This window comes from Pelecanus crispus, chromosome 4, assembly GCF_030463565.1.
Source record: "Pelecanus crispus isolate bPelCri1 chromosome 4, bPelCri1.pri, whole genome shotgun sequence".
Classification (NCBI taxonomy): Eukaryota; Metazoa; Chordata; class Aves; order Pelecaniformes; family Pelecanidae; genus Pelecanus; species Pelecanus crispus.
The window spans coordinates 66,367,880-66,395,499 of record NC_134646.1 but is presented as its reverse complement, the minus strand read 5'-3'; the positions used below and the strand labels follow the sequence as shown (position 1 = coordinate 66,395,499).

Sequence of the window (27,620 nt, the reverse complement as noted above, 5' to 3'; positions counted from 1 at the left end):
CCTTGGTTCTCTGTGTTCTGCATTTTCAGTTGGAAGAAAAAAATTCCAGAGCCTTCACATGACCCATAATTACCCTAAAGAATAAAATATAAATAGTTAAAACTGATTAAATAAGCACAAGAAAAAAATGTTAGTTGTAAAATTTTGAATAGTTTGCTTCTACAAGTGGCATTCTGTTACTTCATAATTCCACATTTACCAAAAATTCTATGGTTCAGAACAGTGTGAAAGCAATAAAAGTAGCAAATAATTGTTATGATAAGTCTTTGCTGAAATGGATTATCATAATGGAGAAAATACAGCATTTGTTTCTATTTGTTCAGATTTATTAAGTTTAAAAAGCAATCCGTAGGAGCAGTTCCACAAATCAATTTAATGGGCTTCTCAAACATGAAGGTCTTTTGATGTCATGTAGTAAGCTACTTTATACAAATCCTCTTTTGTAGGCAGTCTTTTTTCAAACCAGAGCATGATACTTTTGAAAGACATTCATAGATATTTAGCTGTATACATATTGTTATATCATCTGTTTTGTTGTGTTTTAAAAAGAATGAAATTAAGTGAAAAATTTTCACTGTGGATTTATTGGCAAGATAGAAAGTTTGATTATTTTTTTTTTTTTTTTGCCTGCAGCGGGTAATTTTTGCTCATTATCATAACCACTGAGACATTTTGAATGGCAATAAAGCTTTAAAATTTAGTTGTTTGTTTCTCTAACAAAGAATATACATGAATTGTGTGCATTAACTGAAATGATTACAAATCTTTGCATTTATTTAAGTAGACTCTTAATATTTACATTTTATTGTTATGTGATTATTAACTCAGGACTTTGATTTCGTCTATTAAGAATTCTGTTACTTAGAAGAGCATTTTATATCTTAAAGGTAATTTTGCTAAATAGGTCAGACGAAGTGTGTTAGACTTGATTTTCATACTAAAGTTGACTTCCACTAATCGAGGTTTATATGGTGTTTAATAGAAATAAGCCATTAATTCAGTTGTCCCAAGCCAAATTAAAAAAAAAAAAAATTCTACCTACCTGTATAAGGTAGGATTTGTCTTTAGATTTGGATTTCAGAAGTGCCAAGTTAAGCACTATTCTCCAATCTGAAACAAATAGAGTAATTAAAAACTTGTCCAGTTATCCTCTCCCTTCATGCCTCTTTAGCTACCTTACAACTGGATGTACTCATTCTGCTTTTTTAACTTTGGTCTTAGCTAAATGATGATAAAAACACTGCAGCTGTTGGCTAAACTAAAACCAAGTGATTAGGATTTGCGTTTTAACAATTTGCAGAAACTTCAAGACCAATACATTGTATTGTAATGCTGCATTTAATTTTGAACATGTTGCTGTAAGTAGCTTCTAGACTGATTTCAGTCAATGCTGCTAAAGATCTTTTACAGTTAGTGATGAAGATGTAGAATCATCTGTTTTATTTAAAAGCTGAAAAGAGATTTATGCTTGGATGGAATAGACACCCTCCTTGCTAATGATGAAACACTAAATGTTTAGGAATTGTAGTCAGCAGTTGTCCATTAAATTAGCTTGTGGAACCGTTCTGTGTGTATTAATCGCTGCATCATGTTAAGCACCTACAGAAGCAAAACACTGTCATCACTTTCAAGGCCTTTTTACTTTATTTGAGAATCTTCTCTTTGTAAGGGTAGAAAGCATTTTTGGTTTATAGAGATTCAGACTGTTACCTATCGTATATTGAACTGGAAAGATACTCAGCGATAGTGGATCTAATGCTGATTTTCCTAGCTTTTTCTTTTTTCGATTTGCATTTTAGAAAATCTTCAAGGCAAATGAAGGGTGTGCATGTATAAACTCAAATGCGAAGTGTGAATGGGCTGAGAAAGCTTTGGGTACACAACAGTTTCTGTCTCAAGAATTTTCTTGAAAACTGTGTGTAATCTCATAATGCATTTTTCATTTTCAGGTTCTTTTGTCCTCCTCCATGTGTGTATCTTATGGGCAGTGGGTGGAAGAAAAAAAAAGAGCAAATGGAACGGGATGGTTGCACTGAGCAAGAGTCACAACCTTGCGCCTTCATTGGAATTGGAAACAGCGACCAAGAAATGCAGCAGCTGAACTTGGAAGGAAAGGTAGAAAAATTGTAATAAACCACTTAGATTACTGCAAAGGATATTATAGTTACATGGTGCATATTTCAAGCAACACTGTTGCTTATTTTTGATAACTTTTGTTACACTGTAGCAGACATTATGTAAGTGCTTTAAAAAAAAAAACCCTCAAAAATATGTAGGGCAATTGAATAGGTGGATTTGGTTCATGGGATCACAGCAGGGTACTAAGCTTTCATTTGTAGGTTGTTGACTCAGAGTCAGTAAACTGTTAGGTTAGTTAGTGTAGGCATCAATGGTTAACTCAAGTAAGGTCCAAACTCCGTGTCCCTCTCCCTGGCTTGCATGAATGGATAATCTCATCAAGGAATTATCTGAACAACATCTGCTGCTAGAAGTGGTCTTTAAGTCCCTTTGCATAAAAATACAATTAAGATAGGCATCTTGATAAATTTAGTAGATTTTTTTTTTTACAGTGATATAAATTGCTACAAGATTTTTTTTTTAAAGATATTTGTGATGACTTAAACAGTTGGAATAGAACTGGCAGCATGTGAGTGCTCATTTTAGCTGATTATTTTATTAAGCAGTGTTTTATAGCAACCTAGTATTTCCAGCACAGTCTACATAGAAATGCTTCATATGTTGCTGAATAGGCAAAGAATAATAAAAGTCCTTTTTTTTTTTTTTTTTTTTTTAAGCTCCTGTTGTCATCTAGCCTAAACACTTAGCCAAAAGTAGCTTTCTGGTGTTTCAAAACCCAGTCATCTCCCATCCTTTCAAGAAAAGTTTGGTCCAACGCATTTTCTGCACAGGCAGCCTCTTGTGCATGCCCCCTGTACTGCCTGTATAGCCTACTCAAATGTTATTTTCAGTAGTGCTCTTAACCACTCAGAGATGGCTTTGACACAGCTATAGTCTCTAACTGTTTTCCAGTCCTGGTAAGGCTCTTTAGAAGGACACTAAAGTACTGAAGTCGGGTGCTAAACTTCACAAAGCTAAACAGTAATCCTAAATTATATCTATATGGAAGTATGGAAAATGCAGTTTCTGATCCGTTGTAGAAACTTTATCATCAGTTTTCCTATTTCGTTCATAATTAAATTTACATAGTTTCTTGAACTGGGTTGACTTCAAAGAAGAAACAACAGTATGTTTTCACCTACAGAATTATTGCACTGCCAAAACATTATACATATCAGACTCAGACAAGAGAAAGCACTTCATGTTATCGGTAAAAATGTTCTATGGCAATAGTGACGACATTGGTGTGTTCCTCAGTAAACGGATCAAAGTCATCTCCAAACCTTCTAAAAAGAAACAGTCACTGAAAAATGCAGACTGTAAGTATTTTACAGTTCTTTTCTTTTCATTTTGCCTCCTACTAATTTTTTCTTATGTATTCTAAGGTCTGACTATGAAGTGAATACAATGAAATTTTCAATTTCTGTTTTTTCTAAAGTATTTCAGAATCTGTACGCATCAGTGTATTTTAAAGTATTCCAGTGTAGATGGGTTACACTGTTGACTATGCACAGTTAATTACTTAGTAAATATAAAAAGTCCACCAAAAAAACTATTCTGAGGATTGAATCATTGTAGACAAACGCACAAAGAATGTTCAGCTTTCTAAGCTGTTGGATCTCTTAAGCTGCCATGATCTGGTGCTTAGGATGTTTTCATCAGTATGAAAGAAATTGTGATAAATGAGTAGCATCATGTTATCCAAACTGCACTTCATCACATCACAGCCACCTTCTTACTGTCTCATGCCATTTTCATGTTTTTATTTTTAATATCTTTTGCATGGTTCCTTTTAAGTAATTGGTTAAGATATCTCTATGGTGGTGATACTTCACCCACATTTATTTGCTTACCATGTTTTTCAACTAAAGATATCTCTGGTGCTAATGTATAATTGGGAGCATTTTTGCTTTTCCTCCAAAGTTTTTGCCTGCATACCACTGGAGCACCTCAAGAGATACCCTTTTTTTTTTTGTTTGTTTTTTCTCTCTCTCTTCACTAGTGCTTTAAAAGGCTCTTCCATCTGTGTTGGGCTGGAACCCATTCACCTATGGAATGTGGATCTCGGGGCCGCTAGCTTGCCACATGACTAAAGGCAATCTGTTGCTGTGCAGTTCACACCCGTGGGCTCAGAGTATGCACTGCTGACTTTGTATTCAGACAGATAGTTTTGATGGACAGTGAATATGAACCAAGCATCCTTTGATAGTAAATATGAACCAAGTAGAAGAAACATGCCCATTTTGATGGCAATATGCTAGTTGCTGATTTTTTTTTCAGGGGAGCAGACTTAGCATTTCTCTCTTGAATGATAAGTAAGTTCAGATCTGAGAAAATTTCAAGTTGCATGGTTACAATTTTACATAGTTATGTCTGTCTTCCTTTCAATTGATTGTGATTTATAAGAATAATTTTTCCTTATACTTCAAATACACCTCAAATGATCACTGAAAGTTGTCTAAGTACTTCACAAGGGCAAGCTAAAGCTTCTGTTCAAATAATCAGTTTTTGGAAAACTATGAACAGGAGGAGTTTTCAGCTGGCAAGCACTCGCCTGTTTGGCTAAGTGGCAAAGTTCTGTGAACTAGCATGCCTTTGGAGAACAGCCACTGTAATTTTGTGATTATTTTTGGTCTGTCACAAATATAAATATTTTCTAAATTAACCAATAGTTGAGAATTATTTCTTGATTTCCAGTATTCCTAGTTTGTTTTACTGTATTTGTGACTTTTTGTTACTTTTCTATGTAAAAATGAAGTAATTTTATAATCTCAAGTCTGTATGTGTTCCTTGCAGTATGTATTGCGTCAGGGACAAAAGTGGCACTATTTAATAGACTTCGATCCCAAACAGTTAGCACCAGATATTTGCACGTAGAAGGTGGTAATTTCCATGCCAGTTCACAACAGTGGGGAGCATTTTACATTCACCTCTGTAAGTAAAAATGAAGTAATAAATGTTTTCCACCTCCCTCCCTCCATCCCCACAAAAAAAGTCCTGCATTTTTCCTCCATATTAATTGCCCATATGCAGATTTGTTTTGTTACTGAGTGTATATTTGATGTGATAGCGTGATGTTAAATGTTCCTCCTATCGAGGAAAACAGTGATTGAAACAAATAATGTGAAAATTCCTGTTTCATGCAGTGGATGATGATGAATCGGAAGGAGAAGAATTTACAGTGAGAGACGGCTACATTCATTATGGGCAGACTGTCAAACTTGTATGCTCAGTTACTGGCATGGCACTCCCAAGACTGGTACAGTTTAATTTCTCTAATGCTGTAGTTAATTTATAGATGGATACTTAGTGGAATTACATAGTTGGGTTTGTGTTGTTTACAATTTTTGGCTTTGTAGGTTTCCTTTTGGTAATACATGTTTTATATGGAAAGTGGCATTCATTTTAATACAAGCATATTTTTTTTATCTGCAGATTAATTCTGTAAGCAAAGAATGGCTTGTAAAATAAGCATAGGAAATTTTTCAGAATTCAAACCTGCCAAAGTAGGTTAATCTGCAAGCTGTCCTTAAGAAAATGTCTATTTTAAAAACAGTAATGTAGGTCCCAGTGTAGCAAAATACTTTAAATTTTATATTGAATAGATGAGTAAAGTTTTTGCACCCAGTAGGACTGTTCCATTTGTTGAGTTCAGCACATCTTTAAAAATGCTCTGCTGATTTGAATCTAAAAGCACTTTTGTGTACTTCTAAGGATACGTAATTATACCAATATCAGCTTGCAAAACCATTTTTGACATTTATTAATACTGTCTGCTTTAAATATAGAACATTGGAAATGCCTTTGGGATAACTTTTTTTAGAAAGAGACAATTTCAGCCCTTGTCTTTGTCACAGATACAAAATTGATTATAACCAGTTAAGGTTTGTGAACCAAAAAAAAATTATTGCTGTATACACAGTAATGGTTTTTATAAATAAATTCAAGTATAATTATAGTTTTTTTTCTCCTGTTTTATGCACTTAATGCCAGCCTAAGTGGATTTTTATTTGACTGATAACAAACAATGCTTCATATGAAAACTTCTGTGAAATTGTGGTTTGTCAGCCCGTTATGGGTTTCATAGAAGGCTTTGCTAATTCCGCTTCTAACTAGAAACAGTTTTTAGAATGTGCCAATGTAAAACCAGCCTTCCCTGCAGGAAGGTTTTGGTTCCCCTTCCCAGACTTATTTTACCAGGACTTAAATGAGAAATTCTCTCCCCATACCAAATTTAGCTAAGAAAGAAGATAGCCTGTTCAGAGTAAATGGTATAAAATGATCGTTTAAGTAGATCTTCATCTTTTTATAAAATCACATTATTTGACAGAAAAATCCAGACCTGGTTCAGTGCACATGAAATTGAGTAAGAGGATCTCACTTCATTTGTGAACTTCATGTTAATATTTTTTTTTTATTGCCGAAAGGAGACACCATCATTTATGATTCCAGAAACCTTATTTGTAGGTAGAAATAGATTAAAATTAGGCCAAAGGTTCCTGTTTTGTTTGCTACTGGGAACATTTGTCATGCTGCCTTACAAGAAAGATTGAAGGTGATGTGATTAAAAGGTAACTTGCAGGCATTTTATAGGTTAATACAAAGAACTTTGAAGAAACAAGTTAACCTTGAAACTTATATTGCTAATAATGCCATTTATTATCATTAGAAATCCCAGAGGACATGGTTGGCTTTCTGATTGTCGGCTTAGAAATCTTCAAGCACTTTGGCTGCTGCTTCTGCTGATGTTGCATAAAATGAAGTATTAAAATTTTTCTAGAAGTTGAGTTAAAATTCCAAGCTACAGATTTCCATTGTCTGTAAGGGAATTACTTTTTTAATTTTTAAAAATAAATCAGTATAACAGCTCTGAATTAAGTCAGCAGATATTTTTTTCACTGAACTGCCAGATGTAAGGAACAATTGTTCTTTGCAGTTGTCTTTAATATTTAATGACCAACTAGTGTTAAGATACACTGACTGTTGGGTTTGCAAAACTGTACTTAAGGACATTTCAATACCTTTAAAGTAAATTCTTATTTTCAACTGTTCTCGTTCAGCAACCAGTCTGCCACAGAATGTTGTTGATATTGTCAATGGTGGAAGCTTCTGTGGAAGTCTATTAATACTTGACCTACTGCTCTTTTGTACCAGGAAGTGGAAAAAAAGTAGATTTTACTGAAGTTTCAAGTTTTTTCCCCACTCTTACAGCAAAAAAGATAAAATATATATGCATGCAGCACATTGAAGTTGTAGTAGTGAGTGTCACTTCAATGTTGTGTTCTTGTTTCAAAAGCATTGAGATTAATGAATCTAATGTTGGTATTAAAAGGGAAGGCATGGAAATAAAAAAAAAAGGTGTTAACTTCCTTTACTAGCAGTACATGTGTAATCTCCAATGTAATGAAATACAGAAATTGTCCTAAATATATATGTACAATTTTCCTTCACAGATAATTCGAAAAGTAGATAAACAAACAGCGTTATTGGATGCAGATGATCCAGTATCGCAGCTCCATAAATGTGCATTTTACCTTAAAGACACTGAGAGAATGTATTTGTGCCTTTCCCAGGAGAGAATAATCCAATTTCAAGTGAGTTGTTTGAAACTATTTCAATAGATGAGAAGTGTGGTTGCTAAGTTTTCCCAAATATTCCCAAAATATGTATGAATGCCAGTTTTGCAGTTGGTTTTGATTTTTGAAAAGACAGAGGGTGGAAAGCATCAAACTTTATCGGTCCCTTTCCAAATCTGTTTTTCTTTCCTCATAACCTTCTTCCATGTCTGTCTACACAATGAACTCTATTTTCTCCAATGGAAGAAATGGAAGCACACTAGGAACTTGTGCATGCAATCATGATACTGTGGCTTAACATGTTGACATATGCCAGTGGAGGTGCACCGCTTACTTGCATGTCCATTTCTAGATTACAGCAAATAGGAAATGATACAGTTCATGATAGTCTTATTTCATGGTGAACTTTGCAGAGTTTCACTATCTTGCTCTTGGCTAAGAGCATAAACAGCTATGGCAGTTGACTACAGTAATTTGTAAAGCCACAGAAATTTGATTTGTCTGTAAAGAATGTAGCTGTCTCAGTCTTCAAGTATTTGTTTGTCCAGCAGGTGGAGAAAAATATCCCTAGCGAGTTACTGTAACAGGAATGAACCCTTAGGGAGAGCTGTAAAAAAAAAAGAAAAAAAAACCACTACCACAGTGTACAATTGTTCTGACAGCTTATACAATATGCTAAGAGATTGTGGTTTTAGTCTCTCGTGTATGTTAGCATGCTTTTAGCAGACTTTCAGCATGGTAATTCCCATCAGAGTAACAAGACTGTGACCAAGTTCAGGCCTACTTAAGTATTGCAATTTTCTTTAAACATCCAGGGCAGCTCAAATAACAAAGGGTGTTGAGAGATAGTGCTGTGCTTCAGGAAGATGGCTGCACTCGGGAAAGACTCTGGACTTCCTTAGGAGAACAGCTGTAGCTTCTTGGGTAGGAAAAGGGGAAGCTAACTTTTTAAAGATTTCCCTTAATTTAAGGGAAGGGGCAAGAAGGATTGGTAAAGGCTCTGTTGACTTGTATCCTGAATTGGGACAACGGAAAGAGAATATGAGAAGCTTTGTTCATATTTCAGGAAACACATTTATGACTTGTGGCTCAGAAGCAACCAGATATATTGGTGCTACCCACAGCACACAGCAGAGATAGATATATCAATATACTTTTTTGTAAAGGAGAATGGACCTTCGTCAAGAAGAGAAAGCTGTGAAACAGGAATCACAGTAGCTCAGGATCAGCCTTGCTGTTTGATCTTTCTCAAAGTACTTTATGGGAAGGGCTGAATGAAGAAGCAAATCCTGCTCCTCTGACAGCTGCCTTAGTTCAACATCCTGGAATTGCCTCTGGGACTACCAGGACATCCTACCACTCTTCAGTTTCTGCAGCACTCATGGAGCCCAATCTGATAAGAGCTCTGAACTTTCCACATGGGTAGGGCTTAGATAAAAGGACAACCCACTATTCTGAATTCTTTTAGTGGTGTAGGTACCTGCTGCTTCTACTTGTTGAATAAAATCTGTTAAAGGCTGTTATTACTCTTTGGTAAGTGAAATGACTGTGGAAGATAAAATCATTCTACCAGTGGCAGGAGAGAAATCCCATTTTGGGGGGTTTAGTGGTTTTGGTGTGTTGTTTTTTTTTTTTCCTTCGGACCAGAAGACCAGAGAAACAGGCATGTGTAGCATCTTTCACCTGCCCACTCTTAAGCATTTACTGTTGAATACAGTTCCTGTAGTAGGAGTCTAGACAGACTGTGGTCACTATAAAAAAGAAAAAAACAACAAGAAATGCCAAGCTTTACTTTAGGGTGACAGGTCTCTCTTAGGTGAATGGAAATAGCCCAATATAGAGACCTTAGAGTCTTAAAGCGGAGAGGCTGTAAAAAGTCAGCAGGTCAGCATGAACCTACAAAAACCTTTAAATTCAGTTGCTGAAGTATCAGTCAGACCTCTCTTTAAAGATGTCCATGTATTCTGGAGAATACAGAAAGAATATACATAATGCCTTACTGGATCAGAGCATAGCCCCTATCTATGTCTAACAGCAGCAACGGGACATGATACTTAGAGGCAACAGGCAGACCTGGTCGCTTTATGCAGTCCAATGCAGTTATACTCTGCCAGCATCCACACTTCTTGTATTAAGGGTTGTTAAAGGCTGCATCCCTGACTCTATCTTTTAGTATCATTTTGTAGATGTGTGGTTGATCAGTTTGATTCCTTTTGAATGTGCTGATGCTCTCTCTTTCTGCAGTATTCTGTGGCAGAAAGTTCAAGAGGTTTCCTGTCCTCTGTGTAGCGAACTTTTTGCTGTATTTGTTTTGAATGATCTAATAGTTTCTGTGAGTGATTCCTAGTGCCAGTTTTGCAGGATTTAGTGAGCAACAATTCTGCATTCACCTTACCCATCAACATCTTAATTTCGTCTCTCCAAATTGGAGAGTCACAGTCTTTTCAATTTCTTCTCATAAGGTCAGCAGCTCCTTGGTGATTTTAGTTGCCCCTTCTGTACCTACTCTTTTTTCACCAGGGCTTTCTGGTGAAGACGGGGAGACCAGAACTGCACACAGCATTCCAGAATTAGGTGAACAAAGGATTTACACTGGCAAAATAATACCTGATACCTTGTTCTCAATATTTTTTTCTGATGGTGTCTAGCATTGTGTTGCCACTTGTGGCTGCCACTGCACATTGAGCTGGTGATTTCAGAAAACTGTCAGCAGTGACTCCAGGATCCTGAGTTGTAACTACCAGTTCCAAGTTCAGTATTTTGCAGGCATCGCTTACAGAATTTTTCTTTAGAAACTTCACTGTTATCTAAATTGAGGCTCATTACCACTTTTTTGCCCTCTTTGTTCATTTTTATGTCCTTCTGGACATAAAATCCTTGCAATTGTATCAGCATTTAACTACCTGAAAAACTTAGGATCATGGAGAAGTTTGAAGATTTGACTTTACCAGCACACTGGTGAAGACGTTGAATAAAACTGATCGCAACACCAGTCTCGGGGAGGGGGCTGCGCTGTTGGCTTTTGTGCATTTTGAAAGGAGAATGACTGTTAAGTTCTGCCTTTTGGTTTTTGCTTTCCTTTAATTAGCTTTCTATTTAAAAAAAAAAAAAACCACAACTTTTTCTAATCCATTATAATTTAATTTCTTTAATATCCTTTGATAGAGAGCATTCTTGAGATTTTGGGGGTGGGAAGGGTTAGTGGTGTTTGGGTGTTTTTTTAAAGCCAGATATAATATATTCCTTTGATTCCTTTTGTCTGTGTCCTTGCTGTGTTTACCAGTTCTTGGGGAATTCTGTCCTTTATCCATTAACATTATGCAATTGTTTGCTTCCCATCCTGTCTCCGTGTGAACCCAGTCAGTACATGAGGTACTAAGCATGGTGTTAAGCCATTTCAATCTTCCAGTGCCACCTGTTGAGAAAGTTTAGTTAGAAAAGGAAAGAGGTGGGAAAAAAGTGCCTGGAGGTAAGCTGCTGTATTTGGAAGTGACAAGGAGGAGTGCTTCTCTACAAGAGGAATCATAATCTTTCAAGGATTTCTGTGACAGAGGGAGTGATGTGTTCCTGAAATGATTCTTGACATAGCAGGACTTTCAGAACAAATTCTGTGGCATTTGCCTTCCACTTTGTGGCAGGGGTTTAGCAGATCTGAAGAAACCAGTCAAGGGTCTTGTACAGGGGGGTGTTGGTTGACAGCTGGCTGAACATGAGCCAGCAGTGTGCCCAGGTGGCCAAGGTGGCCAACAGCAACCTGGCTTGTATCAGGAATAATGTGGCCAGCAGGAGCAGGGAGGTGATTGTGCCCCTGTACTTGGCACTGGTGAAGCTGCACGTCTTTAATACTGTGTTCAGTTTTGGGCCCCTCAGTACAAGGAGGACATTTTGTTGCTGGAGCGTTGTCCAGAGAAGGGTAACAAAGCTGGTTCTCTCTGGTCTGGAGAACAAGTCTTGTGAGGATCGGCTGAGGGAACTGGGATTGTTTAGCTTAGAGAAGAGGAGGCTGAGGGGAGACTTTATCGCTCTCTACAACTACCTGAGAGGAGGTTGTAGTGAGGTGGGTGTTGGTCTCTTCTCCCAAGTAACAAGTGATGGGACGAGAGGAAATGGGCTCAAGTTGTGTCAGGGAGGTTTAGATTGGATATTAGGAAAAATTTCTTCATGGAAAGAGTGGTCAAGCATTGGAACAGGCTGCCCAGCGAGGTGGTGGAGTCACCATCCCTGGAAGTGTTCAAAAAACGGGTAGATGTGGCACTTTGGGACATGGTTTAGTGGGCATGGTGGTGTTGGGTTGACGGTTGGACTGATGATCTTAGAGGTCCTTTCCAACCTTAGTGATTCCTAGTTTTACTTTCATTAAAAAATTAATCCGGCCATCAAGCCAGGAAACATGAAATCAGTTATTACTCTCCCCTTAATTGGTTTAGTGGTGGACTTGGTAGTGTTAGCTTAATGGTTGGACTGGATGATCTTAAAGGTCTTTTCCAACCTAAACAATTCTATGATTCTGTGATTCTGTTTTTGGTATCCATGGTTTTATTTGTCATGAGTTGAAGTGCATCAGTCCATGCCAACAGGAATTGTAGTCAACCTGTAGGAAGAATGCCATGCATCAAAATAGTATACAACAGTTCCTCTCTTGAAGTTGGGCTAGTAATTTAGAAGCTTCATATGTTTATAATAAGAATATCAGCTGGGTCTTGAGCTTGGAAAGATCTGCAGTTACTGTTCTTGTTACACACTTCCCTTGCAAGCTGTTTTCAGTGCTGTTTTACGTGATCGTATCAGAATGAAGAGTCCACGTGGGAACACAGCTTTGATCTTAACTTACTTTTATCTGAACTGGTAAATTCATGCTAATTGAAGTTTATCTAACAGTTCTGAAGATTAAAGCTTAGGGTTACATACCTAGATATCCTTAAAGCTTAATGGAAGAAAACAGAATTTAGGTACTAAAATCAGAATTTTTAAGTCCCCTTTTTTTCTGTGCCTGTGTTTAACCTATACACAATTTCCTTATTGGTTGCTAGATGATGCAATTGTTCAGAGAGGGTTTTGTTGCCATAGAAAATAGTTGTCAGTGTATTTTCTATCTATGTATATATGTGTGTATACTGATTTAGTAATATTTACAAGGAGACAGTGAAAGTTTGACTAATTTGCAAGGCTGTCATTTTGGTTTCTCTCCCATGTCTTTGCACAAACACTTAAATATAAGCTTGTGTTTTCTATCATTTTGTGGATGGTGAAGAACTCTAAAAAGAAAAAAATAACCTTGGCCAGATATAAATCATAACTAATGAAAAGTATTCCACTTCACTCCATAGCTGTTTTAGTCACTTTGCATTAATAAAACAAGATCTGTTTTAAAGTAACTGCTTCTAGTTGCTGTAGTTTGTTGGTTAATGGCTATTGAATAATGTTAAAATTTTGAAAGCTGAACTAAGTTAATAAACAGAAGGTTGGGGAGGTGACAGTATCATAGGTGAGAGTTAGTGTTCTCAAAACATTTAGTTTTCTACTAGTTTTGCTGAAAAGTATGTGACTTTTGCTAGGTCATCTTGTTAGAGGAAAATCATAAGGAAACATGTTTTTGAGATAATAGACATTGTTACTGGCTGAGTTGGTTTTTATTTCTGTGACTTGGCAAACAAGTCGACAGGTCAGATTTAAAACTTCTTTCTTTCAAAGGCCACTCCATGCCCAAAAGAACCAAATAAAGAAATGATTAATGATGGAGCTTCTTGGACAATCATTAGCACAGATAAAGCAGAATACACGTTTTATGAGGGGATGGGACCGGTCCATGCTCCAGTGACACCTGTGCCTGTTGTAGAAAGTCTTCAAGTAAGTTTTTGGTGGTTTGTTTGGGTTTTTTTAATAAACTCTTTTATGTGAGATTGTTTTGTCATACTGATTTAACCTTCATGGTACCTTTGTGGAATACTGTAGTAAAACATTCTTACTAGCTCTATAAATAGGAAAATTACTTTATGTTGCAATAATTTTTCTTGCCTACATTTCAGAATAAATAAGCCTATACATCACAGGAATAATATTAATATTGTTCTATACATTAAGCATTTTATTTCTTAAAATACTATGGTAGTCATATCCTTAGGACCTCTACTTCTATTTGATTATTTAGAAGTTGATTTTGGCTCTTAAACCAGCCAATTATACATCAAAGAGAGCCAGACTAAAACCTCATTAAGAAAATCAGCACTTTGCCGTGGAAAAACTTGAAGGTCTCCTAACACGTTCTCTGAAAGATTCTTTGTTCTTGGTTTTCAAAGCCTTGTTGACTTCTAAGTGGCCACTATCAAAACTTAGAAGTTCCTTCAGGATATCAAATTAATTGGCAGTATCTTTTAGATGTGTTACTTTTTTACAGTTCAGTTGTGTAGGTATGTTTCTTTCATTTCTATCCAGCTGATAGAAACAGCACTGTTTACAGTTCTTGTACACATGTGAAGAATGTTCCCCCCCCCCCCCCCCCCCCCCCCCCCGGGGGGGGGCATTTGTTTCTATTAATACATGTTTTTTGTGGATTTTCTTTTCTATTTCTTTTCTATTCACTTCCTTTCCAGTTGAATGGTGGTGGGGATGTAGCAATGTTGGAACTTACAGGACAGAACTTCACTCCAAATTTACGTGTCTGGTTTGGGGATGTGGAAGCTGAAACCATGTACAGGTGCGGTATTTCCTGCTACTTTTATGGTGATTACATTTTACTGGATGCTTGTATGGGTATACACTCAAGTGTATACTTTCTGCCCTGCAGAAAGGGATCTAGGGGTGCTGGTTGACAGCAGGCTCAGTATGAGTCAGCAGTGTGCCCTGGCAGCCAAGAGGGCAAACAGCATCCAGCCAGTCAAAAGAGGCGATTATCCCAATGTATTCAGCATTGGTGCAGCCTTGCCTTGAATACTGTGTGCAGGTCTGGGCCCCACAATTTAAGAAGGATGTGAAGGTACTCGAATGTTTCCAGAGGAGGGCAACAGAGCTGGAAGGCATGTCCTGTGAGGAGTGGCTGAGGACTCTGGGCTTGTCTAGCTTGGAGAAAAGGAGGCTGAGGGGCGACCTCGTCACTCTCTACAGCTTCCTGAGGAGAGGAAGTGGAGAAGGAGGTGCTGAGCTCTTCTCCCTGGTATCCAGTGACAGGATGCATGCGAGTGGTTTAAAGCTGCGTAAGAGGAGGTTCAGGCTTGACATTAGGAAACATTTCTTTACTGAGAGGGCGGTCGAACACTGGAGCAGGCTTCCTGGAGAGGCAGTCAATGCCCCAGGCCTGTCGGTGTTTAAGAGGCTTTTGAACAATGCCCTTAATAATGCTTTAACTTTTGGTCAGCCCTGAAGCAGTCAGGCAGTTGGACTAGATGATCATTGTAGGTCCCTTCTGACTGAACTATTCTGTTCTATTCTATTCTTTAAGCTTAAGTTTTATTATGCTCAGTTGACTCTCCTTTGTTCCAGATGCGCAGAGAGCATGCTGTGTGTTGTTCCAGACATTTCTGCATTTCGAGAGGGTTGGAGGTGGGTCCGTCAGCCAGTCCAGGTTCCAGTAACTTTGGTCCGTAACGATGGCATAATTTACTCCACCAGCCTTACCTTTACATACACACCGGAACCAGGGCCACGACCACACTGCAGTGCTGCTGGAGCAATCCTCAGAGCCAACTCAAGCCTCATGGCTTCCAGTGAAACAAATACAAACAGCGAGGGAAGTTACACGAATGTCAGCACAAATCCAACCAATGTCACATCATCTACAGCAACTGTAGTTTCCTAACTACTGTTGTTTGTCTGGACTTTTAACTGACTTTTAAGTGCTACATTCAAGAGAACTGAACAATTTTTGTGGTTTCGTGGGAGAACGCCTTTCCATTTTAGGTGATGTTATTTGAACCTTGTTACCTGCAAGTGCTGATCTTAAATATAGAAGCCACAATAAAAAAAAAAAAATACATCCGAAACATAAGAACTTTATTGAAAATCTATTTTTCAGCTGGTTTTTGTAATGGGCAAGAAACAAAAAATGTGGCTGGGATACATGTTGAGCAAACTAGAAAACATGAACACAACATAGTTTTTATGGACCAAGGAACTTGTATAAGCTTTAGTATAAAAGGTACATTTTCACCATACCTTTTTTGTATCACAACATATAGTACACTTTTGTTACCAAATAGTTTATATTTTTTTTTCCTCTGAGCTTTTGCTCTGAAGTATATTCAGGTTCCAAGCCTGACCATGCTTGTATAATCTAATTACCATACTCTTCCAGTTTAAAAAAAATATATATATTTTTGGTCTGTGGCTGGAACTGTTCCTTTTTTTAAACTGAAGTCTTGTGACTTTTTATGAACTGAAATTGTTTTTATTTCAGCAAGTAGAACCTTGTAAAGGCCAGCATATTTTTTTTAAGATTATATGAAGTCTGTGCAAAAGCTTTAAAAAATGCCTCTGCCTTGCCTGCAATACATGCAATGTATGTTAACTTTAGTGCTCTGTTTTCAGTCATTGTTAATAGTTATTTCTGTTTTCCTTTTTTTAAATATGTATTTATAGTGATAATTCATGAGGTTCTAACATTACATGAGGTTTTTTTTAAAGTGGCATCTCAAGCAGTCATATTAATGATTGTTCATGTCACAGGCATACATTGGTGTTTTTGAAGGGTTGTTACTGGGTTACTCCCCCTCTTCCCTGCTCAGTCATATTGCATCTGAAAATGTTTCAGGATCTGTTCAGGTTTTTCTAATCTTGTACATAATTTGTATTAAGTGTAAGTTAAATGTTTTATTTCGAAAGTGGAATGTTCCCAATAACTTCCTTTGGCAGCATGTCTTCTGTCTTGTTGGCATGTAACTAAAATACCATGAGAAGTATGTGCTACAAATGGGATTGGTAGGTGGTGCCCTTCATCACCTGAGAATCACAACAAGCATGTTTTTCTTCATACTGTTCAGTAAATTAGGCCAGACTTTGGTGTAACACTTGTATTGAGAACGTGCTTTCATTGTGAAGTGATCATACCATAACTAGGAGTAAATTTTGTTACTTAGAAATGGGCAAATAGAAAATCGTAAAAGCACTATGAAGATGTCAACTCCTCCCATCCTTATTTCCTGTGGGTTTCTCTTTCCCTGCCAACAGCTTGTGCAACATTCAAGTCTTCTCTCCATCATAAATTCAAGGCTCATTTGCACTTTGACTTTGTTGGTTGTTGCATTTGTTTTTCATTTTGACTTTGCCATGTTTTGTCCTTCCTTGTAGACCTGCCTGCTTCATTTGTATTTGAAAGTATACCCCAGTAGTTCATTTGTAGTCACAGAACTAGGCATAGACGTGTAGGACAAGTTCTGATAGTGTGATCTTCCTCTTTAAAAGCCAAAATACAAATTTTATGGTGTGTTCAGCCTTTTCTATACCCTGAAGCAAGAGCCACAACTGCTGTGTAAATGTGAACGTGTGGCTTCCTACAGTGCGTTGCTCTACAAGCTTATCTGTTGACCATTTTCATAGGGTTTTTATTTCTGACCACTTGTTCCAGTTTCAACACCCACCACCATTTTAAAACATTGTCTCTGCACCATATTTGTGTATTCTGATGCTCCACTCTACTTGTTTGCTTTAGTGGTCTGTTGTATGTGTGAAAACAATGTGGTTAAAAGAAGAAATTGGTTATAAAGCATATTTAGCTAATAGTAAAATCAGTGCCACTGTCCTCCTAAAATGTGCTTGTATTCTACCACAGGCCTTCATGTTTGCTATTCTGTATTATGAAATGTATTCCCATGACATAGTCGCAATGCTGGTTTTTAGCACTAGTGAATACTGCCTCACCTCATCTCCGTTTCAGTGACCAAGGGCAGAATTCATTGTGGCCTTATCTCTGTTTTAAACTGTTTACTGGCATTTACTTGCAAATCTGTTTACCTTTGTATGTGCTATAAAATTTCGTTTTAATTGTGTTGTGGCAGGAATCATTTCACAGTGTTTTTGTTAGAAGCACATAAGTATCTTACAGTACGGCTTAATTCAAGAGCCACAGATTTTCATCACTAATTAGACTGAGAATTAAAATAACCGATATATGTATCAGATTTAGAGAGTATTCAAGAACAAACCATGATATACACACGGTAGGCAAACTATAACAAGCCTTTTAACCTTCAAAGACTATTTAAAATAGCTTTCAGAACTTGACACCTGCTTTTATACTCATTATTTTAAATTTTTTACATGTAAATGCAATACTTTTATATTCAGTTTCATTACTTGCAATAATTTTGCCCAATAGATATAATATTCCTTGACTTGTAAAGAACCTAATGACTTAGCCTAATTTCTGCTGTTCTACACACTACAGCCAAGTGGGTGAAAAAAGAGACTATTAAGTTCTGCTTACAAGACCATTCTAAACCCCATTTTTCCCTTGGGTTTGTGGTTCCATTGTTGCCAGTAGTTACTCTGTAGTACAGAAATGGTCTTCCAGGTCCTTACTGTTGTTAAGATGTCCAGTTGTTCAGATATATTATCTTCCTGAACTTTTCCTGTGGGGTGATATTGTTACATTTATTGGCCTTGTGAGCTGTTAATCAATTTTCATTATATTAACATATCTCAAGATTTGGATAAAACTACTCTTAGGATGTTTCAGTATGAAACTATTATAACTGTTCAAGTCTAGCTGTTAAGTCTGCTGTTAATTCTATATACATAGAAATTGAGTCTGTGTTCAGAATGTTGTTATAGTTCCAACTATAGGGAGAAGAAGCAAATTAAGTGCTCAAACTTAGCTATGCCTTTTCTTGTTTTCTTTTGTTTGGAACTGCATTTCAGAATTCAACACTAGCGTGGTTGTTAATAATCTGCTGCTGATGTTTTTCCTAATTGTTTGCCCCGAGGGCATCCCACAACTGTGTTAAGAACGGTATTCTGTACTTTTCATTGCACAGACTTGTAAGATCAGAATGGTAACCTGAAAAGGCATGAACTTGGTGAATTCCCCATATACAAAATATTAATGCCAAGTGAAACAAATTATCTGTTGGAAGTAAGCTACCCACTTGTAGATTAAATGACTCCATAGAGGTGTCCATCTTGAAACTAAGATGCTCTTCAATTATTAACCATATTATTTACTTTCTTTCAAAAGCAGCTGTGTTTATGAGTACTGAACAAATGATTATACTTTCCTGTGCCAGACTTTTGACTTTGTTTTCAAGCACTGTACTGTGGGATTGAGTGGCAGCTTTGTTAGAAAAAGAAGTATATTAGGGTTTCTACCTAACCCTTTTAGGACTGAACAATTTCTTCCCTTTAGAAGCTGTAAAATAAACGAGCAGTTCTAACTTTGTAAACATTCTGTCTGTTCAGCACTGCATTTGCCCCATCTGGAGGTGCTATGCTAATGTCATTTTTTTTAAATCCTGTAGCATGTGTATACATTCAGTCTTAAAAGGGTTATTTTTACAAACTGTGCACCTGTAAAGTTTCTTAGCAATAAGGTAGAAAAATGAGCAAGTTTTTACCACAATTTTGTAGAATTAATTGCTCAGTTCCATATTTCATCAAGAAAAACCCTGCAATATGGGCAGTTCTGAGGATTAAATAAAAGTGAAATGTAAACCACATAAGTGTTTTTTGTCAAGTGTACTCTGTGTGTGTATGTGCATATACTATCGGGTTTCATTTTTTTTCTATAAGGCTAAAGATAAAATGCCATGTTACTGTTGATGTGACAAACATAATTGAACATCTGTATGATGATATCATAAAAGTAGTTATGATTTGATCAGGTGTTGAAACTTGCCAAGTTTTTGTGGATTTTTTTCAATGTTAACCAAGGAATATGTTTTGGTTTTTGGTGGGGGGGGGGGGGGGAGGTTGGGTTCTTTTTTTTTTTGCGAAAGAACAGTGAGGTCATCTATGGAACCAGAACAACACAAAAGACGACCAACCCCAGGAGTGGAAAAGTCAACAGTAGTTGTGAGGCTATGCACACTGGACTCCACTTAAACGGGATATGGAATGTCCAACCAAAAATCTAGATTGGTTTCATTATTGCTTGTATTATTGCTGGAGTTAGATAAGAAACTGTGTTTTCCAATAATGTAAAAAAAAAAAAAAAAAAAAAAAAGGGTTCACTTTTTTATATTATTTATTAAATAAGAAAAAATGAACTGTGTTTAATTGTTTAACTTTAGCAACTTTATTATTGCAACTAGTATACCTGACTTACTTTCATCCTTTTCTTAGTTGCAGGCTGTCTGATACTTCTTTTAGTTGGTTAATAATTAGAACTAGAAATTTAGCAAGCCAGCTTATTTCTCACTTTGGCAGAATACTCTAGTAGGGCTATGAGGAACAACTAGAGATTATGCTCTCTTTCAGTTTGCAACATGTCACTTGAAAAAAGTTTCTGAGATGGGAAGTGCACACAGCAGAGAGAGAATTTGGAATGGCAGAAACCTACCAGTACTAGTTTTGTATTAAGCTAATACAAGAACTATATCATCCATAAGACTGCAAAGGGGCCAGAAGTGGTTGTTAAGAAGGCAAGAGAGAGGAAGATTTCACTGGAAAAAAAATAGATCATTTGACTATAAGGAAGCATTACAGATTTTTATTGAAACAGCTGCAAAGGTGAATGCTGTTGTTACTAAGGCACATAAAATAGCCAGAAACTCAACACTGGTAGAGCTTCTGCTGTTTGAAACAGGGACAGTATGGGCAGATTACATTTCAAAATTATTTTAAAGACTCTTGCAGTCTGTTTATGGAATGATAAACTGATCTTCTGGAACAGAATAGAAATTAGATCTGAGGTTTGGCAAAGAGAATGGTCACTTGCTAAACTTTAGTGTTGGTATAGTTGGAAGAAACTGCGTGGGATGGTGCTGGTCTTAGATGAAGAACTACAGATACAAAAAAATTCTCTTCATCTAAACCTTGGTATTTAGCTATATAGATAGTCTCAATAATAAATCCTGTGGAAATCCAGAGTAGAGGATTAAAAGGAGAATGGTGTGAAATTATTTGGCTAGAGGAAAGGATTCATTTGGGGGATTGCATTCAATATATGCCATTTCAGAACATTCAGCATTACACAACTGGGACAGGTAGTTTACTTTTCACAGTGCCCTATTTAGATTGGAGTTGCATGCTTCTGAGAAGGGTAGAAAAAACCTGTATGTGCTCAATTAGCGTGTCTGTAAAGGACATTTATTTCTGATATCCAGTAGCACGTGCTTAGTGTGAGGCCAAAAGCATGAAGACTTACAGCCCATATTATTTATTTAAAAATACTTTTGTATTGAAGATCACCATTAATTATGTATGCTAAAGAGAAATAAGTTGAGGAAGTTTTGATTCTCTGTACAGGCAAATTTGATCTGACAAAGCCTTCTGAATTTGACATCTTTCAGGTTCTGCATCTCCTTCGAGTATGGAAAAAGATGGTTAAAAGTTTGCTATAGTCTTTTTCCATGCACTATTGCCTTTGTATTCTAGTCTCTGTTCCTTTACTTTTCATGTGTACTTTTCCAGATCCTTAATCAGTTTGCAGTTTTTCTCAGAATGTGTAAATTTTGCTGCATAATTTAGGAGAGAGGAGTCAGTGTTAAGTAAGGTGAACTGTAACTTTTGAGACTACACGCTGTCATCTCTCTGTGCTGTTTCTACTGTTGTGCTGTGGGGTGGGGGAGAAAGAAATGTTAGCTGGTTGCACATTGGATGGAAGCTTCTACAGACCTGGCCTTAACGAGCTGCAGGTTTTCATTTGAAGATGACACATGTAATTTGGAACAGTATCAAGGTGCCTGTGAATCTTTATCTGAATTTAGAAATTCTTTGCTTATTATTCATCTTTTAATTATATTTGCTGTCATGTTGCCCCCTCATCTATGTTCATTAAAACCTTAAATATCTGCTTTTAACTAACATACTTTTGTTCTATTTGCTCATTTGTTCACTGGGAAATGTGTCCATTTCCGCCTCTGCAATGGCGATCCCCACAGATGTTTCACAGGCAGGGTGGGACCTTGTGCCATTCGAGCTACTTCTGTGCCCTACCTCCATCTCTTACTTTCTGCTTCAGCTTCTCCCGAGTGACTTGACTGTGGGGCCTTTGACATACAAATAAATAATAGCAACTGCATTCATTTGTTCATTGCTGTACCAATACATTAAGACATCTATAATAAATCGCTATCCATTGGCCATCCTTTACAGAAGGAAGCATTTTGTTACAGAAACGGCAGCCTTACAGACCATATCATCTGAATCTTTTTAAGAACTTTATAGTTCTGCTTGAAGAATAACTTCAACAATTGTATAAAAGATAGAAGCACAGATCTATGCATGCTATGTTTTCTGTCTTCAAATTGTCTGTTTTAATAGCCAACTGGTCACAAACATATAATTAGTTCTTAAAATCTCTGAGTTAGTTTAATTCTCATTTGAGCTCAGTGACTTTTTTTTCTTTTTGAGTGAAACAGTTTGCTCTAGTGTTTCTTCCTGATGTTGATAATTCTGATAGAATTGTACATAATCTGTTTGGAGCTAATGCAGCCAAGGTATCTGTGCTGTGAAATGGGATGTGATCCTGAGCTCCACATCGCTGTGTTCATTACATGTGGCAAACGTGACAGCAATGACTTCAAACTTGGTTTTTTGGTCTCTATCCAAAACAACTTTGCGTGATACTTCTGTATGTGCATGTAGCTGCAGAGTTTTTAGTTCAGTGTGAACTCTAAATATTTCTTTACCTGCATAAACACCTCTCATGCAGCACCATATAGATACACACACACCCCCCCACACCCACCCACCCACCCCCCAAAAAGCCCAAAGACACAAATGGTTGGTTTGTATCTTGTTAGCTTCCATTGTTCCCTTTCATCCCCAGTAATCTATTACTATAATGTCTTAAATTGTGTCTTTTTGCTATTCTTGTACTTTTTTCTGTTTGTTCTCGATTAGGTGTGCTTCAAATTCCATTTTGGTTATCCCACTGCCAACAATTTTACTTTGCAGAAATTTGGAAAGGGCAGATAGAGGATTCATAATGATTGAATTTACTGCCTTAAAAAAAGGTAATTGGGAATTCCCCAAAAATGTGAGAGATATTCAGCAACATTGTTGGATTTTAACATGAAAGAAATCATTAGGATAGGAAATGGCATATCTCTTTTTTTTTTTAATGTACTCATATCTTGGTCTTAACGAAAGGTTTTTCTATGCCTTTGAAAGCAAGAATTTTAAATTTCTCACACTGTTTGACATAACTCTGTGGAATTCCTTGTTTGCAAGATTGAGAAAACAAGCACCGTAACATAGAGACAAGGCAACTGCAGATTTGCCTCTTGATGTCAATAGTTTCTAATACAGCATCTACTTCCTTCTTTTGAGGGAAGAAAGTAAGTGGTCCCGTTGTTCCTTTATCATGCTCAAATTTTATAGGTGTTGCAGCCTGATTTGTGTAACAGTCATTTCAAGCATTGTGATTAAGTATAGTTGCTAAGGTGGCACAGTCTGGCAATCTGCAGCAATACAAAGCAGAATGCCATACAAAACCATTTAAAAAAAGTGTTAAATCTTGTATTGACAAAGTAGGCAACTAACACAAAATTCTTGATGAATTAGGAATTTGGTTTAATTGTTTTCCAAAAGAAAATGTCTTGTGGCAGTGCCATGCAGATTACTGATTAATTATTACCAATTTCAGAATAGAGTTCCAAGCAAATTAAATTATTTCTGAAGGGCCTGATGTGGATTAACCTCTGTGTGGGCATATGTATCTGTTTTTGACAGTCCTTTTGCTGCTCCATACTGCTTTTTACAGCATGCCTGGGTTTAAGGAGCCATCTGGGTTTCAGACTCCGCTTGATGTGATGTCGTCAGTTGTGAGACTGATGTTTATGTCATCTTCCCAGTTTCATGCATTCAGAAAGTTTTTGACTTCTAAATCAATTTTTGGGAAACAGTTTTACCTTGGAGATTTAATAAACATAAAAATCAAGCAATGGTCTGAAAAAATGGTTTATTCTTTATTTAATTTACAAGTAATGTTGATAAGGAAAATTCCTTATTTTGGGAGGATAAATGCAATCGGTGAGTGTTTAAACTTTCAAATCCATCTGCACTTTCTATCAAGTGGTTAATTTTTCAAGTTAATAACAATTTTATGCTATTCAAAGAAACATAATGTGTTTCGGGTTTTGGTTTTGGTTTTTTTTTTTTTTTTTTTTAATGGTTGTTTTGTATTTGTACCTTCAGATATCTTGGCTCTTGAGCTATCGTGAGCCAAGTGTGTTTCATCCTAAGACTTACAATCTGCGTGTCTTTATATCTTGGACTTCTTCAAACTTCAGAGCTTGAAATGATAAATTTTGATAATCACTGTCGGCTTACGGGTAAACTTACAGAAAATAGGTATCAGCTACCAATATGAATGTGTTAAATTAGAAAACAAAAAAATCCATCTCCTCTCACTGGGCATTAGGATGGTGAAACAATAAACTAGGCTTATTACCTGCACGGGATTATCTTCACAGCAAGATGATTTAATAATTTATATTATATATAATAATTTAAATATGTCATGCAGTCATAGCTTTTAAAAATTGTATGTGAATCTCTGTTTGCAGCTGGTTCTTCCAGCTACTTTGAGGAATACAGTTATGAAATATGGGTAGAGTTTTGCCATTTGTCTGCTGGGATCTGAGAAAAGTTTATTAAGCAGTTTCATATTATACTACAGTCTACCTTCTCTTTTTCTCACCTGTACTTTTATCCTGTTTTAACAAGTAAATTCTTTGCAGCTGGTCATTAGAGTGAACACTAACAATATTGATACTTAATCTTGTTTTTCAATTAATTCAGTATTTATGAGCCTATGAAAATGTCCCTTTCTTTTAAAAATGATGTTTAAATGCTGGTCAGCTTGTGAAGTGTTCTCTGCAAAAGCACTGTGGCATGTTCAATGCAAATTGAACTGTTCTCATATTCTGATGCAGGAAACTCACAGTCCCTATACAGTAATATCCTGATGCAAAGGACATTTGTCCAGGTCCCAGATGGGCATGGGAAAAATGAGTTTAGACCTTAAGTTAAACATAAGTACTGTCAAATTATTACATAAGATGGAAGGAGAGAGGTAACAGCAAAGGTGAACACTAGTTTTTAAGCCGGGCTGATGGAAGTTATGAATCACGTAATGGATGCAGTCATTAAAGTCTGAGTGTTACTTGTCATATAGGCCAAGAGGATATGCTGTTTTTTAGCGGGTTTTTTTCCACTGGCCAACAGCAATGTTGGCTCAGAAGGATGAATGATCACACACGAAGTCCCTCTGTCGAGTACCAGTTAGGATGTTGCCTTGGTGGCCAGAACTTATGAATGATTTTATTCTAAAGCGTAACAATGTCAAATGGGAAAAATCAAATAACATATAGATGATAATAACAATTCAATAAGCTGCTGGACTCTAGCAGAACAGTTACAATCCATTGTTCTCTAGCAATTCATTAACTGTCACTGGTAAACAGTCAAGAGCTCAGGTATAAAATATCAAATCATGTGCAAGGTATCTACTAGGAAAACTCAGGCATGTGTGCCATCCAAGTTGAAATCATCTGGAATTTACCTAATCTTAACCAATTTGATCTATTTCACAGGGCCACATACAGCCAGTTAAAAAAAAAAAAAAAAAAAAAAAAAAAGTGGAAAAGGTGGGGAAAAAAAAGTCTGGCCAAGATACTTGCTTTGGATGCAAAGTGGGGACATGAGTAGCTCTCTTGCATCCCACTGAAGTACGGTAATCGTTTCTCTAGGGATTTATGACCTGTTTTCCCTGTTTTTCCAATTAAGAATAGTTTATAGGCATTGATAAAACCCCAGGCCAGGTAGGCTGTAAAGTCTGTAACTGTGTAGTGGGTCCATTTCACCTGGAATGGAGCAAACTGAGGTTTAAATCCTTTTTCTGAAGCAGGAACAGGGCGAACTAAAACTTGATTCTCTCTCATCTTAAATCAGAAATTCTGTTTTGGACTAGGGAAGCTTTCTCCCTGTCAAAAAGGGTTCACTCTGACTGGCTCATCTCCATCAAAAAGTTTTTGATTAGGTAATTTAATAGGAAAGCTCCTGATGAACTCTCACTTCACCTAACTTCACAGTTGAAGTTGAACTGTAAAGTTCTTCAAGGAGTGAATTTTATCCCTGAGATGGAGAAATACAAAAGATTTGATGTGCACAAATGAAAAGCAAAGTCATGTTAACGGAGGATGCTAAAGAACCACCTCCTTCGGTACTTTCAGGTCCTTGATAAGGATCTGGGCACAGCAGACCATAGACAAAAATGCAAGGGATAAGAATGGATTTGTGCATAAGGGAAACTGCGGGCTACTGGACTTCGAACTGTAGCTGCTGCCCAGAAAACCCCTGCTGGCTGTTGTTTGATGAGAAATATGCCAGTCGTGCTGGGTTTCTACTTGCTAAGCCATCTAAATAAGTCAGCCTGGTAATCAGCCGAGTTTCTGAGTGGAGAGATGCAGGAATCTCAGCTTAGAGGCAGAGCTAAAACTTCAATTCTTTAGGAAGGTGAAAGAAGAATTGTTTTCTTGTAAACGATACAAACCCTCCTGCACCTTACTACAACACTAAAGCTGTTCTATCTGCTCTAAATAACCTGGAGGGGGGCGGGGGGGAAACAAAAACCAGCCTGCACTTCAGCTGGCTCAATGGAGACTCAGCCTCCGGTGCCCTCCCAAGCCCCAGCCCCACACCACCCTCCCTTGCATGGGTGTTCAGGCTCAGAACTCGAAGTCCCACTGGACACAGCTGAGTAGGATTCTGGGCTGATGTATTTAAGACCAATGGAAACAAACACTTGAAAATAAATACGCAATCTCTTCTCGGATACGCAGAGAAAAGGGGAGTTGTGCTTTGTTCTGACATCCTTATCCAGACAAACTCTCATTGATGACAACAGAATCTGCAAAAGTAAGGCCCAAATTGTTTGCAGCAGCTGCTGTTCGGGAACAAACAGGATTGGATGGGACTGATCCCAGACTGGGTTTGAAGCAGAACTAGCTAATGAAGTATACCAGGTTTCCAAGTCAGCAGTAGCACCTCAGGTATTCTGCACCTTTATTTAGACCATTTCTTGCAAGATGTACCCCTTTCTGAAGATTTCTGTTGCAGGTGTAAACTACCTCATGCACTCACCCAGGCCAAAAGACATTTGAATGTCTACATTTTAAGCTAGTTTGCTCTTATTTCAGTACAGACACAATCTACGTACTCATTCAGTGGCCTGAGAATGCTGCTCCTACTTTACCAGGTGCCAAAAATTTTAATCCATTCTTGCCTTGCTGCACAAAACTCCACCTTCCTTAGCAATAAGTATATATGTGCTGTCAGTTCCTTAAAATGGTATTGTAAAGAGTGAAATCTGGAAAGTACATCTGTGTCTCCCCTTATTTTCAGTGCCATTGGTAGGCCACTCCATAGGAGGTAGATTTGTCGTCACATCTCGCTTCACACCATGGAAAGAGCTGAAGGGCCCAGATGCAAGAAACCAAAATGTGCAAGATGGTCCAACATTTTCGAAAGGTAACTTGTCAGAGAGGACATGGAAATCCTGAAATATTAATAAAACTAACCTTAGAGTTTGATGAAGCCAACCAAAATGGACCAGGAGGAGCAATCAAAAATTGCTTTAATTTTCTGGATACAAAACAAAATAGTTTTGTTGGTGACCTGTGTGTGAGAGTGTTAGATCTGACATACTCCACATGGAAAAGGGGAATTGCCAGAATTAGAGATCAGTCATAGGAGGTGAAAGAGAAAGGTTCATGTTAAAGCTATGAAACAAAGTAAAGGGAACTCAAGCCAGATATGAAATTTTGCAGTATT

The 27,620-nt window shown here is 37.1% G+C and overlaps 1 protein-coding gene across 2 annotated transcripts in view; it reads left to right on the top strand.

Annotated features, from left to right (window-relative positions):
* RBPJ (recombination signal binding protein for immunoglobulin kappa J region) overlaps window positions 1-19,439 on the top strand; it is a 64,530-nt gene extending 45,091 nt beyond the window's left edge. Inside the window, exons 4-11 of one of the 2 annotated variants that reach the window (XM_075709182.1) lie at window positions 1,950-2,115; window positions 3,263-3,437; window positions 4,915-5,052; window positions 5,265-5,377; window positions 7,572-7,712; window positions 13,386-13,541; window positions 14,285-14,388; window positions 15,171-19,439. In XM_075709182.1, the coding sequence (XP_075565297.1) occupies window positions 1,950-2,115; window positions 3,263-3,437; window positions 4,915-5,052; window positions 5,265-5,377; window positions 7,572-7,712; window positions 13,386-13,541; window positions 14,285-14,388; window positions 15,171-15,486 (1,309 nt within the window). In that variant the 3' untranslated portion in view covers window positions 15,487-19,439. The remainder of the gene's footprint in view (window positions 1-1,949; window positions 2,116-3,262; window positions 3,438-4,914; window positions 5,053-5,264; window positions 5,378-7,571; window positions 7,713-13,385; window positions 13,542-14,284; window positions 14,389-15,170) is intronic. The other variant, XM_075709183.1, reaches the window with a different exon arrangement.
* The last annotated feature ends 8,181 nt before the right edge of the window (window positions 19,440-27,620 follow it).